General features: G+C 40.9%; 1 protein-coding gene across 7 annotated transcripts in view; it reads right to left on the bottom strand.

Annotated features, from left to right (window-relative positions):
* Positions 1-7,540, bottom strand: part of RPRD2 (regulation of nuclear pre-mRNA domain containing 2) — a 97,611-nt gene extending 90,071 nt beyond the window's left edge. For 6 of the 7 annotated variants that reach the window (XM_042953844.1, XM_042953842.1, XM_042953841.1 and 3 more), the window contains exon 1: positions 6,366-7,540. In XM_042953844.1, the coding sequence (XP_042809778.1) occupies positions 6,366-6,570 (205 nt within the window). In that variant the 5' untranslated portion in view covers positions 6,571-7,540. The remainder of the gene's footprint in view (positions 1-6,365) is intronic. The other variant, XM_042953847.1, reaches the window with a different exon arrangement.
* Positions 7,541-15,178: the final 7,638 nt, after the last annotated feature.

The raw sequence follows: 15,178 nt of genomic DNA, 5'->3' as shown, positions 1-15,178 counted from the left end.
AAACAAAACAAAACAACAACAACAACAACAAAAAACCCCTGCTTTATTATTTAATCCAAATGCACCTCACATTTAGAGATTTTTAGCCAGTAGTCAGCTTTCACAGCTAACATGTTCAACTTGTCTTTCCATTCTATATTAAATGAAAACATAAATGCCTATCAGAACTCAAAATCCACATAAGATTATCAGTTTTGGGGTGCCTGGGTGGCTCAGTCAGTTAAGCATCTGACTTTTTTTGTCTCAGGTCATGATCTCCCAGTTTGTGAGTTTGAGCCCTGTGTTGGGCTCCACACTGATAGTGCAGAGCCTGCTTGGGATTTTCTCTCTCTCTCTCTCTCTCTCTCTCTCTCTCTCTCTGCCCCTCCCCCGCACACATGCGTGCTCTCTTTCTTTTATTTTTTTTATTTATTTTTTTTTTTTTTTATTTATTTTTGGGACAGAGAGAGACAGAGCATGAACGGGGGAGGGGCAGAGAGAGAGGGAGACACAGAATCGGAAACAGGCTCCAGGCTCCGAGCCATCAGCCCAGAGCCTGACGCGGGGCTCGAACTCACAGACCGCGAGATCGTGACCTGGCTGAAGTCGGACGCTTAACCGACTGCGCCACCCAGGCGCCCCGCTCTCTTTCTTTTAAAATAAATAAACAAACTTAAAAAAAAAACACACAGAGACTTAAAACCTAAACATTCTGGTTAATCTATATTGCCTAATATTGAATAAATAAGCAAGTAATCAAAAGTTTTCTTCATGGTAGAGAATATTTTATAAATCAGAAAGGCTGTATAGTACAGTGGCTAAGAGTGTATATTCTAAAACCCTGAATGCCTGGAATCCTGGCTCCACCACTTACTAGGTCTGTTAAATTACTCGATCTCTTAGTGTCTCCGTTTTCTCATCTGTAAAATGGGATCATAACAATACCTACTTCAAAGCGTTGTGAGGACTGAATTAATTAATATGTGTAAAATGCTAGGAAAGGTGCCTAGCACATAGTAAGCACTTGATAAAAGTACAAAATTACCACCACTTTCATGGTCCATCTAAGGATCCTGAGACCCAAACTGACAAACCATTGCCATAAATCAAAAATGGTAACTGCACTTTGCAAATTCTCTGCAACAACTTAATCCTGTAGAAAGAGATTTTTTTTTTTTGCTAGCCCATGTTTATACAACAGCTTCTCCTGGCGGGGGGAGGGGCGCTGGAAAGGACTATATTGTACTGAGAGTTCCTTCAAATGAAGTGGAGGGGGAAAAAGAGGGGTAGAAGAAAAAAAGACTGGCCATTAAGTTGATAACTACTGAAGTATATTAATTAGTAGAAGGTTAGGAGTGGGGTGTAAATATTTAAAGTTTATATCAAAAATAGCTGAAGGGAGGGGCGCCTGGGTGGCTTGGTCGGTGAAGTGTCCTACTTCAGCTCAGGTCCTGATCTCACCTTTCCTGAGTTCAAGCCCTACCTCAGGCTCTGGGCTGACAGCTCAGAAAATGGAGCCTGCTTGGGATTCTGTGTTTCCCTCTCTCTCTGCCCCTCCCCCACTCACACTGGGTCTCTCTCAAAAATAAACATTAAAAAATTAAAAATAAAATTAGCTGGGGGCGCCTGGGTGGCTCAGTCGGTTTAGCCTCCGACTTCAGCTCAGGTCACGATCTCACAGTCTGTGAGTTCGAGCCCCGCGTCGGGCTCTGGGCTGATGGCTCGGAGCCTGGAGCCTGCTTCCTGCTTCCGATTCTGTGTCTCCCTCTCTCTCTGCCCCTCCCCCGTTCATGCTCTGTCTCTCTCTGTCTCAAAAATAAATAAACGTTAAAAAAAAAAAATTAAAAAAATAAAAATAAAAATAAAATTAGCTGAAGGTTATTCTTAACAGATTTTCTGCTCTACAACCGATTCTACTTTCCTATATCCACCTTTTCTTCAAAACAGACCAACCCATTCAATGGTTAAAAACAAGACAATATGGGGGTGACTGAGTGGCTCAATCTATTAAGCATCTGACTTCAGCTCAGGTCACGATCTCTGGGTTTGTGAGTTCAAGCCTGGCATCAGGCTCTGTGCTCCTAGCCTCCGTCTCAAAAATAAATAAACATGAAAAAACAAAAACAAAAACAAAACAATATGGAACTATCATGAACATAATAATTTCCACTAGTTCTTCAGAGCACTTGCTAATACACTACAGAGTCCAATCCATTTGGCTTTAACTGGGAATGTAATTTCCAGGACCATACCCAAAACAAAACTCTGCTGTAATTATTCTGAATACTCAGGATTTTAAGACCATCTGCACCATTATTATCATAATAAATAATTTGGATTTTTTTTACCTATGCTAAAATACATATATTACCTTCTAAAACCTAGATAGCAATTCTATGAGACATAGTTACTACCTCTACTTACAGATCACAAATTGGGGCTCACAATTTAAGTGTGGAGTCAGGTATTAAGTGAAGGAATTAAGATATGAATCTAAGTCTAATTCTAAAGTACGCCTTTTTCTACTTTTCCACATTGATTCCTATTTAATATTAAAAACAGGAGGGACAAATGAAGTAAAGAAATGGTAATCTGGTCAACTGCACATCAAGTCCAAAAAGAGCTATTATCTTGAACCTGCTGACAACCATATCTATCCTTTCTTTCACTAAGTTATAAATATTTCTTTCTGATAAACAGAAATTAAAACAATTCAAGTTCTTGATTTATTAGTACACAAAATTACGTTGGCAAATATTTACTGATTGCTTACTTTGTGCCAAACACTGTTCTAGTTGCTTGGGGATACAGCAGCAAAGACCTAGCCCTGTCATCTGGTGGGGGAAGAGAAACAATAAGCATGTAAACAAATAAACATGGTAATTTCATATACTGAAAATAATGTGAAGTGATAGAAAGCAACTGAAGGGACCCCCTGAAATAAGGTCATTTAGGAAAGGCCTTTCTGAAAAAGTAATATATGAGGTTGAATCTAAATGATGAGGAAACAGAACTGGAAGAAGCCTGAAAGGTAGTAGACAGGACAGATGTTGTAGGAACTTTGAAGACCATAGTAAAAGTAGTTTAGATCTTAACCTGTTGCAATGGGATATCACTGGAGGATTCTGAAGCACAGGAATGACATCTGTTTATACTATAGAAAGACCACTTTTAAAAATGACAGCAATGGCAGTGCCTGGCTGGCTCAGTCAGTGAAGCATGTGACTCTTGATCTTGGGATTCTAAGTTCGAGCCCAGCAGTGGGTATAAAGATTACTTAAAAATAAAAAAATAAAAAAATCTTTTAAAAAATATGATGACAATGAATATTTCAGCCAGACAAATTAAAATAAGCCTGAATAAAATCAGTTAGAACCCATCTTCAAGAAGCCTGCTTGCGGGGCAAATGGGTGACTCAGTCAGTTGAGCATCCGACTTTGGCTCAGGTCATGATCTCACAGCTTGTGAGTTTGAGCCCGGCGTCGGGCTCTGTGCTGACACCTCAGAGCCTGGAGCCTGCTTCTGCTTCTGTGTCTCCCTCTCTCTCTGCCCCTAACCCACTCACATTCTGTCTCTGTCTCTCTCAAAAATAAACATTAAAAAAAAATTTTTTTAATAAAAAAATAAAAAAAAGAAGCCTGCTTGCTTTCTCTGAATTAGTTCCTTTAAAATGAACAAAAGCCTGTCAATACGTTATGAAACACAGGATCAAATGAAAATATCTTTGGAAGATCTAACAGTTCCTTAAATTCACACTGAAGACTAAACACAAATTACTAAATAATGAATGGATGCCAGAACAAAAAAGAGAAGCGAAAGTGACATCAGGAAAACGGACAGAAAGGCCGGGAATGCCAGGTACCTACTTCACAAATTTGCCGAAAGTAAAGTTAGAAACCAAACTCTGAAAGAATCTCAACTGTAAAGAAGTATGAAACTAAACGAGGCCCAATGCATAAACTATTTTCACTGGGCCCTTCATCACTCTCCTGAATATTTCTCTCAAAAGGCTTTACTTACATTGAGATGAATGATGTTCATTAAATGTAAACACAAAAGGACTATATATACCCTTAACCATTTTAGAAAGTTCCATTCCACTAGGAAAAAAAAAATCAAGTTGTTAGAAAGCCAAAAGCATTTAACTGTATAAACTATATATAATACACTTCAAATGAAGTGTTGTTTTCCTAGAGCAATCATTTTTTTTCACTCAAGACATCAACTAGGGAAATAAGCTTAGGCAAAATATCAACAAAGTAGAGGCAGAAAAATTCTGGCTTCATTATATCTTATTATTGCTAACTAGGAAAAAAATTCTAATTGTCATTTGAAATCCCACAAGGCAGGGATGGGAGTCAACCTATTCTTGCAAATGATGTAACCATACAGTTAAAGCACCAGAGCTCAAAGGTAGGGAATGTTAAATGCTTGTATAACTTAGTAAAAATGGTTTAAAACAAGAGAGAATATATTCTCAAACTCACGTGAGCACTTGCTACCACTGGTGAACCAAGTACATGAAAGACTAATTTTTTTTTTTTAATCTCGAAAACATTATTTTACAAAGTTAAATGTGGCCACTGTCATCTGGTATTTGTAGAGTAAAATCCTAACTCCACCCTTTTTCTGTGTAACGTTAAGGAATTTACTTGCTGAGCCTTAAGTTTCCCTACCTGAAATCAATGATTGAAAAAAAAAATCTACCTCTTAGGGTTATTGTTTTTAAATTTTTTTTTAATGTTTATTTATTTTTGACAAAGAGAGAGACCGCGCATGATCGGGGGAGGGTCAGAGAGAGAGGGAGACACAGAATCCGAAGCAGGCTCCAGGCTCTGAGCTGTCAGCCTAGAGACCGATGCAGGGCTCGAACTCACAGACCATGAGATTATGACCTGAGCCAAAGTCGGAAGCTCAACCGACTGAGCCACCCAGGCGCCCCTCTTAGGATTATTTTAAGGTATAATGAGATATTGTAAATATTTTAAAGTATTGTAGATATTTTAAAGTATAATGAGATATTGTAAATGACAATGGACTGGGCAGATAGCAGATGAGAGTCTTTGATGATGCCTGTTATCGTATGTTCTAACTTTACTTCTTGGAAAGAAAGTAACTTTGATCTATTAGTAAATCTAGGTAATCTTGTCTTGGTTCTACAACCTTTCTGGCATATGTTATTCAAAGAACCACAAGACATCTCTACCAACAATAACTTTATATACACAAATGGTCTGAAGACTGGGGCCTATGATTTCATAAGTTTTATCCATCTGTTCCCTAAAAGGTAAATACAAGTCCAAACATTACAGGGGCAATGGCAGAAGTGGAATAAGAAGAGTAACTAGAAGATGGGTCTCACTGGTGACATGCCACAGACAAGAAGCAACAAAAGACCTAAAAGTCAAATAGATATATATGGCATTAGGGTTAACCCTCTCTCTCTTCTCAGCCTGAAGCAACAGTGACTTCACACTTACTCCTAAAAGATTTGAAATGTTTTGCTGACAATCCATGCTTCCTGCCAGTTTAATATACTTCTTTTCTGTAGTAAAGCAGCAAAGTGGGAAAAAATCCCCCGAAGAGACAAAAAAGCAGTCACTGGAAAAAAAAAAAAAAAGTACTACATATTTAAAAAGCACATTTCTTGATTTCCTGTTTTGATTACCTAGGACACCAAACTCATTTCTTTAAAAAGGCATTACAGGTGCTGAAAAATAGCCGGACATTTTTTATATTTTAAGGCATCAGTGATGACACTGACTACAGTTATTTCTGGTATCAAGAAGCCCGTATTTTATTTGCAGCTAACACGGGTGCAGGGAACCCTCCCAGGTGGTCCTCTCAGCTCTACGTGGAGCTCGTGTTACTTCTCAACATTCACCCAAGTAAGGCCCTTCTTATTACACATCACGAATTTAGGTCAACGTAAAATAGAGTGGTCCAACACATGCCAACCAAGTACGTGGGTTTGCTACTGCTTAAACCAAAGCTTGTCTATCATCAGGAAAACCATTTGCACGTCAAGGCCTATGAGAAACAAACGGACGCGACAATTTCCGCGAAGGTTCAGTAAAGCTAACAGCACCTCACAAGGCTCCGAAAAGAAGTAATACCTACATCCCGAAAGATCCAGGCCCAAGGGCCCAAGGTCACACACACCAAGTCAGCAGCTAGTAAAAAAATCCAAGAAATGATGAGCTTCCTGCAGTTCTGGGCAACCCTGGCTGGGAATGGAGTCTGGGCTTGGGAACACTCGCGTCAAAGCTTGAACGTGAATAACGCCAACCGAATGCAGTGACTCCGTGGGAAAACCCCAGGCGTTTAGGGAAGGATTTCCTTCCATTTCCCCAGTCTTCCCTTCCCTAGGCACCCCCAACACTCACATCTCCGGAGCCACTTCATCCAATGGTAGACGATAGTAGTGTGGTGTTTCTTGTTCTCTATACACCAAGACGACAGGCCTTGAATAGATTCCATGGTGTTGGTTACCGACTGGAATTTTCGATCCAACGAGGACTCCAGAGCCCCTGCCGAAGAGGCCGACGAGGAGGAGGCCTTACTGCTGCCTCCGCCGCCGCCGGCCGCCATCTTCCCGGTTTGCACAAGCGCTGCTGCTCCTCTGGCGGCCGCGCCGGCGGCGGCGGGAGCGGGCAAAACAATCACTGCGAGTGCGTGAAGGCCGTAGGTGGGGAGGGAGGCCAGGGGGTGGGGATGGTGCACGCGCTAGGCTCTTCGAGAGGTAGGACGGGAGGACCCGCTGCCGGGCACGCTGGCGGCTCCTACACGCTGGAAGGAGGGGCTGCGGGTATCAAAGGTTTATCAGAATTGTTCAAGGGGTTGTGTTTGAACCAGTCAATAATAACGGAAGAATTACGCAGAAAACAAGGTCCTGCGAAGCCTTTCAAAACGCCTGGCCCCGAAATTAATGGTTTTACACTCTTCGGCTCTCAAAGCTAAGGCTCTTCCCCACTCCAACGCCACACACACTCCTGTAAGGGTAGGCGTTAATATCTCAAATTTAATACTACCCGATTGCCCCTTCAGTTGCAGAAATCTTTCTCCTTTAGATCTTCTAGCACAGAAAAGGCCCAAGGCTACCTAGTCAGGATTTTTTTTTTGCAACGCAATAGCAGCAAAGGGACAGCAACAGTATCGCGCACGCGCTGCTTAGCCCCGCCTCCCCGCTTCCTTCTCAACCTAGAAAGCAGAGGGAGGCGTGATGGCGGGGCAATCTGACCAATCCAAGGGCAAGAACGAGAAGCGCGCGCAGAAGCCCGCAAGCCCCAAGGGCCAAGAAGGCTCTTCGATTATTTGTGCGCTTGCGCAGCAGATCAGCGTGTAGCGGGCTAGAAGGAAGAACGCAGGAGGGTGAGGGAGTTGGTCAAACTAAGGAGAGGTTGGGGGAGGGGCTTCACCGCTCCGCCCCGCCTTTTGCTTCCTAGCAAAGTCTCCCTCCTGGGGCTGTCCAGCTCACACAGCAGGCTGTAAAATTCCCACCGGTCAAAGGCCACTGTTACTGTCTGGCAGCTGCTGCTGCCGCCGCCGCCAACTCCTCGGGGCACCGACGCGCGACAAAGTGGCTGGCAGCCATCTTGCCGGGCCTTGGAAGATGCGCATGCGCCAGCCCCAGCGAGCCCTTCGCTACGCAGACTCCCAGACCAAACAATATTTTACACTCCCTTTGGACGATACCATTCACAGCCAGTAAGGTTTTTGGATTAAAGAGGAAGTGAATGAAGTAAATCCCCCGTAAATTTTTCGAGACGAGGAAGTAATAATAGGGAAGATGTGATCTCACCTTTGCCAATTATAATAATCTCACGATTGCCTAATACATTATAGTTTATAAGAGCCTTGGCTGTCTATTGTATTCTAAATTAGCACAACCTCGATTAACCATTCCATCGTATCTGCGTACGTAAATCCTCTGGGCAGATTTGGAGGCTCCTGTGTCCCACTGAGCACATGCAGTTATTGTATTTTATGTCTTTTACCTCTACCCAGTGGACTCAACGTTTCTTGAGGCAGGGAACCTGTTTTGTGAAGCTCGTATTGATTAAATATATTGATTCAAGCTCATACTGATTGAACAAAAAGTTGAACGTTTTGTGCCAAGTACAGTTCTAGATATGGAGGAGTAAAACAGCAAAACAGAAAAAAAAATCCCCTCCCTGTGGGACTTAGTAGCAGGAGACCATAAACAAATATATATCAGGAAGTAATAACTTCTATGAAGACGTATGAAGCAGTAAGGAAGAGAGGATATTGTGTGTGTGATCCTATAGGGGAAGGGAAATGGTTTGGTGATCCAGGAAGGCTTCTGGAAGGAAGAGACACTATCTGAATGCTGAAAATAAGGCAACCAAGCAGGTATGGGGAAGGTAGAGAAGAACATACTGGCAGAGGTAACACCCAAGTGCAAAGGACCTAAAATTATAAATGTCTCGACATATTCGAGGAAGAATAAGGAGGCCAGTGTGGCTGGAGAAGAGCAAGAGAGGTAGAACATGAGGTCTGAGGTGAAGGGAGAGAGTTCATATAAGGCTTTGCAGGCCATTGTAAGGATTTTGGCTTTTAACTTTGAGTTGGGGAGCGGTTCTATGCAGAGGAGTTTTAAACAGAAAAGTTACACGGCAATCTTTTTAACTGGTTGCTATGTTGATAATAGATTTAAGGGCCACGAGTCAAGGAGGCTGTTGAAATAATCCAGACAAGGAAACGATGGCTTGCACAAAAGTGGTAGCAAAAAGATAATGAGAAGTGGTGTCAGATCGTGGACATATTTTGAAGGTAGAGCCAAAAGAATTGCTCATTGGATTTAAGGAGAGTATGAGAAAAACGAGTCAAGTATGGCAGGCACTGGGGGTCGTGAGCTGAGCAACTACAACTGTGTTTCTCAGCCTTTTGCATTATCGTTGCCCCTAAAGATCCTTTTTACATTTTTTTCCCTAATCTCTCAGTCCCCATTGAATTTTAATGCCCAGATGCACTGTATATCTGTTTGTGTGCTGCATGTTTTATTCAATACAGAGTTAGGAAGTACTAAAATCTTTGAGGTGCCTGGCTGCCTCAGTTGGAAGAGTGTGCAACTCTTGAACTAAGGGTCATGAGTTTGAGCCCCACATTGGGTGTAGAGATTACTTAAATGAATAAAAACTTAAAAAAAAAAAAAGAATGTGTTGTGTATGTTTGGATTTTACGGATTTACAAACCACTGTAGTATCTAAGAATTCCTCATTGCCCAAGAACTGCATTCCTCCCTTTTGTGGGGTGACATTGCCCCCATTGAAAATACATGAAATATGGGGCAGCTGGTTGGCTCAGTTGGTTCAGCATCCAGCTCTTGGTTTCAGCTCAGGTCATGATCTCACAGTTAGTGAGATTGAGCAAAGCCTGCTTAGGATTCTCTCTATCCCTCTCTCTCTGCCCCTCTTCCCCCCCCCCCCAATAAATAAATATTAAAAAAAAAAAAAAAAAAAAAGAACCTTGAAAATGCATGAACTAGAAGAATGGAGTTGCCACTTTCTCAGATGGACCAGAAGAAGAAAGCGGGAGAAGCAGTCCTGTGAGAAATGAGTAGGAATCAGGATTTCAGTTATGGAAGCTTGAGTTTGAGATATCAGATACATAAATGGCACTAGACATGTGAGTCTGAAGTCCACAAGGAAGATCTGGGTAGGAAACATAAATTTAAGAATTTTCAGTATTGGAGCTTCTGGGTTGGTGAGCTCATAATTTGGAGACAGGCACCCAGAGAGGTCCTAGAAGCTCCATGCCCTTCCCCATAGCTGGCCCTGTGCATCTCTTCATCTGGCTGTTCCTGAGTTGTATTCTTCTATGATAAAGTAGTGACCTAGCATGTCATGCTACCCAGGGAACTTTGCAAACAAGTACTAAACATCCATCTGATTTCAGAAAAGGAGTAGATGAGACTTGGGTGACCAACAGAGTATAGGCTGGCTTCATTACATGATTCATGAGCCAGAATATTTTCTTCTCTTTAGACGACCTCTTCCAAAAGATTAATAAAAATTATGAAGTATATCTGGGGACCATCCAATAAATCTTTTTCCAATGTAATATATCTGTGTACATAAGGTAGTGTTCAGTGAATACTTGAAAAATGTACAAATTGTTCTTTCATATATGTTCATGAGCTGTATTCTTCACAGCAACAGAGCTCAGTTAAATCCAACTGCAAGTAGGTTACTGTAAGGTGTTTAAGATACACTTTTTTCTAGTCAGCTTTTCTCTTAATATTTTACTTTTGTTTAATAAAGCTTGCATGTTGCCCTAAAAAAAATAGGCAGTATTTAGGGCTGACTGGCAAGAAGAGCATGTAACTCTTAATCTCAAGGTTGTGAGTGTGAGCCCCATGTTGAGGGTAGCAATTACTAAAATAAGTAAACAAGCAAACAAACAAAACTTTAAAGAAATGTCAGTATTAAAAAGAAAAAAGTAAAGAATTGTGAGTATTAAAGCCGTGAGATGGGTAAGGTTGCCTAGGAAATGAATAAGTATAGATAAGAAAAGAAGTCCAAGGACTAAGATATAAGGAACAACTTGCAAAGGATATTGAAAAGGAATGACTAGTGAAAGGAGAACTCAGAGAATAATGTTCTGAAAGTAATGAAAGTTTGTCAAGAAGGAAGGACTAATCAATTGTGTCAGATGTCGCTGTGTAGGTTGCCTGAAGACTGAGATAACCACGGGATTTGGCAACAGAGTGATCTTTTTTTTAGTTTTTTTTTTTTTTTTTTAATGTTTATTTTTGAGAGAGAGAGAAAATGTGTGAGCAGGGGAAGGGTGGAGAGAGGGAGACAGAGACTACAAAGCAGGCTGTCAGCACAAAGCCTGACATGGGTTCCAATCCATAAACTGTGAGATCATGACCTGAGCCAAAGTCAGACACTCAACCGACTGAGACACCCAGGTGCCCTGGCATCATAGTCATCTTGACAAGGGCTGTTTCCAGGAAGTGAAGTGATAGAAGGTTCTAGAGAGAATGGGAGAAGTGGAAATATCCTGTATAGACAGCTCTTTCAAGAAATAAAATGGGGGGTGGGGGGGGGGAGTGCCTGGCTGGTTCAGTTAGTGGAGCATGTGACTCTTGATCTCAAGGTGTAAGTTCAAATCCCACATTAGGTATGGAGCCTACTTAAAAAAAATAAAATATTTAAAAAATATAAAAAATATGAAAGCAGAGAAATGGAGCTGAAGCTGCAGGGAAATGTGAAATCAAGGGGTTCTTTTTCTAAGATGGGAAATAATTGTAGCCAATGCAAATGAAAAATTGAGGATTAATTATTGAAACAGGATAGAGATGGGACAATTACTGGATTGGTTTCCTTGAGTAGATAGTTCCACAGACAGTTCCTTTCTTGTAATAGGAACATAAGTAATCTAGTAGAGATTTTGGTAGACTTGTTGGTGAGAATGTACAGAAATTCTCTTCAGTTGCTTCTTTTCTCAGTGACATAGGTGTGTACTATAGTAAGTCCTGAGGAAACACCCTCTTAAAAAGCTAATAATCTGTTAACTGCCAATTCTGGTGCATTATTTATAGTCTTCACCTTTCACTTTTCTCTTAGAAAGTGTAATAGTTGAGAGCAAGACCTCTAGGGGCGCCTCGGTGGCTCAGTCGGTTGGGTGTTCGACTTCGGCTCAGGTCATGATCTCACGGTTTGGGAGTTTGAGGCCGGCATTGAGCTTTGTGCTGACAGCTTGGAGCCTGGAACTTGCTTCAGATTCTGTGTCTCTCTCTGCCCCTCCCCTGCTTGTGCTCTGTGTCTCTCTCTCAAAAATAAACAAACATTAAAAAAAGCCCCCAAAATTTAAAAGAACAAGACCTCTAGAACCAGACTGCTGAAATTCAGGCTATGCCACTTACCAGCAGGAATTTTAGATAAATTTAACCTCTGTGATGCTATAATTATTAAATATGTTAACGCATGTAGAGTGCTTAGAGTAGTGCCTGGGTTAGTAAAAGTTTGATGATTATGTCATCTGTTATTACACTTAAACATTTTTTTAAGTTTATTTATTTTGAGAGAATGAGTGCAAGTGGGGGAGGGGCAGAAAGGGAGGGTAAGAGAGAATCTCAAGCAGTCTCTGCACTGCTGGCACAGAGCCTGATGTGGGGCTGGAACTCATAACTGTGAGATCACAACCTGAGCTGAAGTCAGACCTTAACCAATTGAGCCACCCAGGCACCCCAAACATTTCTTTTTTTTAATTTTAATTTTTTAATGTTTGTTTATTTTTGAGAGACAGAGTGTGAGCAGAGGGAGGAGCAGAGAGAGAGGGAGACACAGAATCCAAAGCAGGCTCCAGGCTCCGAGCTGTCAGCACAATGTCGGATGCAGGGCTCAACCTCAGAACCGCGAGATCCTGACCTGAGCTGAAGTCAGACGCTTAACCGACTGGGCCACCCAAGTGCTCCTGAAACTTTCTTGTTTTTAAAAAATGTTTACTTATTTTGAGAGAGAGTGAGAGAGCGAGGTAGTGAGCATGGGGAGGGGCAGAGTGAGGAAGAATGAGAATCCCAATGGGCTCTGAGCTAACAGCACAGGGCTCAATCCCATGAACTGCAAGATCGTGACCTGAGCTGAAATCAAGAGTCCGACACTTAACTGATTGAGCCACCCCAGTGCCCCAACACTTAAACCTTTCTTAAAATGAATTTCCTTTTGCTTTTGTTACATGTACAATCCTTAATCAGACTCTACTAAACTAATGGCTTTCTCTGCCCATTGCTAGTTTTCTCATCCCGTGTTTACCAAAGTTCCATTTTTAGCCCTTTTGTCATTTCTCCTTATCCTCTCCTAAAGATTAAATTTTATAACCTGCATTCAGACATATTTTAGCTGGATATCCTACTTATCTTTGATTCCACCCCTTCCATCTAGTTATCAATCCAATAGACTTTTACATAGAAATCTCTTGAATGAGTTCCTTTTCCATTCCCTTGGCCTTCTTCCTAACAGTTATCATTACCATCCTAATAAATTATACATCAATAGCATTGCAGTAAGTTTTCCAGTCTAGCTCTTCAGCTTATGTACTATTACCAGATGAACATCTTAATTTCCCTCCGCTCAAAACAAAGTGTTCCTTGTTACTTATCAAGTAAGAGCCGTGACTTTTAAGACGCTCTACAATGGTTCCAATCTAACGTCCCAGTATTATCTCAAATGCCTTCCCTCCGTGGCTCCTTGGGCTCCAAACTGTTCTTTGCCTTAAATATAGCCTGTCATTTTCTATTTATAATTAATTCTGTTCTTTATGCCTAAAGTGTCCTCTTCTGTTATCAAAATCCTACCCATCTTTCAAGAGCTATTTTAAATTGCCTCTTTCGTGAAAACTTCCCTGATCATTCCAACTGGATGGAATTTCTCTTTTGTGCAATAACATTTTCTGCCCTGAAATTATCTGTGTTTTCTTACCTCCAGGAATATTGCATTGAGTAACATGCAAAAGCACCTTGAAAATTGTAAAATGCTCAACAGCATTATTACTGAATTGTCTTATCCAAAATAATTATTGGATATCTATATTCCAAAGATACTGACTTTCCCCCAAGATATTTCTGGAAATTCATCAAAATAAGCCACATACATGGAAGAGAAATCAGTCCAGTTACTTTATATTCACATTTTAAACCAAGAAAGCTATTTTCTACCTTGATCATCTCACTTTATTCTCTATAGTAAATTCCAAATGACTTTTAAATTCTTCCTAGAATTCTGAAGGACAAATAACTGCCATTAACTGGAGATAATACACTTAATTTCAAACATTATGAAAGGAATTACTTAAGTTCACAATGTATTTCAAACGAGAACAGCATCTCAAGATAGGAACTACTCTCGGAATCACATTCATTTGAAAGAACTGTCCCTACCACCTTATTTCACAAGTGAAACAGCATATGTAGGGGCTAAGAGTTTGGGCTCCAGTCAGACCAACCTGGGTTCAAACTAAACTCAATTACTTAGTAGCCATAATCTTGGGGCAAATTACTTACTCACTTTAAGCTTCAGATTCCCCATCTCTAAAATCTAGTTTTCTCTTGTTTTTTCTGATAAAGCAGGCAATGCTTACTGAACACAATGCTGAATACAGTATGGGGGGTCAAGAAAATTTAAAAACAACAAAAAACATCTGAGGCACAGGGAGATTAAAGACTTGTTCAAGGCACAGTTAAGTCTCACTACACTTTACAATGCATAATTGTATATTATAGTATAAATATTCCTTTTAGGCCTTATGCAAATACATTTTCGAAGTTGTATATAAACTATTTACACATTATTGTGATGAATCCTTTAATAAAGCAAAATATTTCTGTAACAATGAATTTTTCCCCTGGATTTGCTTAAATCAAGTAGTATCAAAAATGAGTTTAATTCTCTAGCTCCGATCTCACAGATTCAGAGAGGATTACTAGCAAGCACCCAGTTCATTGCTGAGTCCTGGCAAGCTTTTCAGATTTCATCCTGCTCCGGGAATAGTTAATTTCACCTGTCTGGATTAAAGTTTACTTACCTCTAAAATGAAGAGAGATCGTACTACTCTTTCCTTATGGCCTTTAGCAGTCCCTTCTTTTTCCATCTCTTCTATTCTAAAGCTCTCTCACACTGCCTTAGAATTGGAACTCCAGGACTTCAAACACATAATTTTTAAAAAAGGGTTAATTTTATAATAATGTTTTAGCTTTTTTAAGTGTTTATTTTCTTAATGTTTATCTTTGAGAGAGAGAGAGCAGGAGAGGGGCGAGAGAGAGAGGGAGACACAGAATCCAAAACAGGTTCCAGGCTCCAAGCTGTCAGCACAGAGCCCAATGTGGGACTCAAACTCACTAACCGTGAAATCATGACCTCAGCTGAAGTCGGATGCTCAACTCAATGAACCACTGAGGTGCCCCTTAATGTTAATTTTTTTTTGAGACAGAGAAGAGGCGTGAGCAGGGGAGGGGCAGAGAGAGGGAGACACGGAAGCCCAAGCAGGCTCCAGGCTCGGAGCTGTCAGCACAGAGCCCGATGCGGGGCTTGAACTTAGAACCGCGAGATCATGACCTGAGCTGAAGTCGGACATTCAACCCACTGAGCCAGCCAGGTTGCCCCAGAATGTTTTAACTTCTGATCAAATATCCATTTTCCAACATTATTTCCTGGTAAGCTCCAACTAGAGGAAG

This window comes from Panthera leo, chromosome C1, assembly GCF_018350215.1.
Source record: "Panthera leo isolate Ple1 chromosome C1, P.leo_Ple1_pat1.1, whole genome shotgun sequence".
NCBI classification, from domain to species: domain Eukaryota; kingdom Metazoa; phylum Chordata; class Mammalia; order Carnivora; family Felidae; genus Panthera; species Panthera leo.
This window is presented reverse-complemented; position numbering and strand designations above follow the sequence as displayed.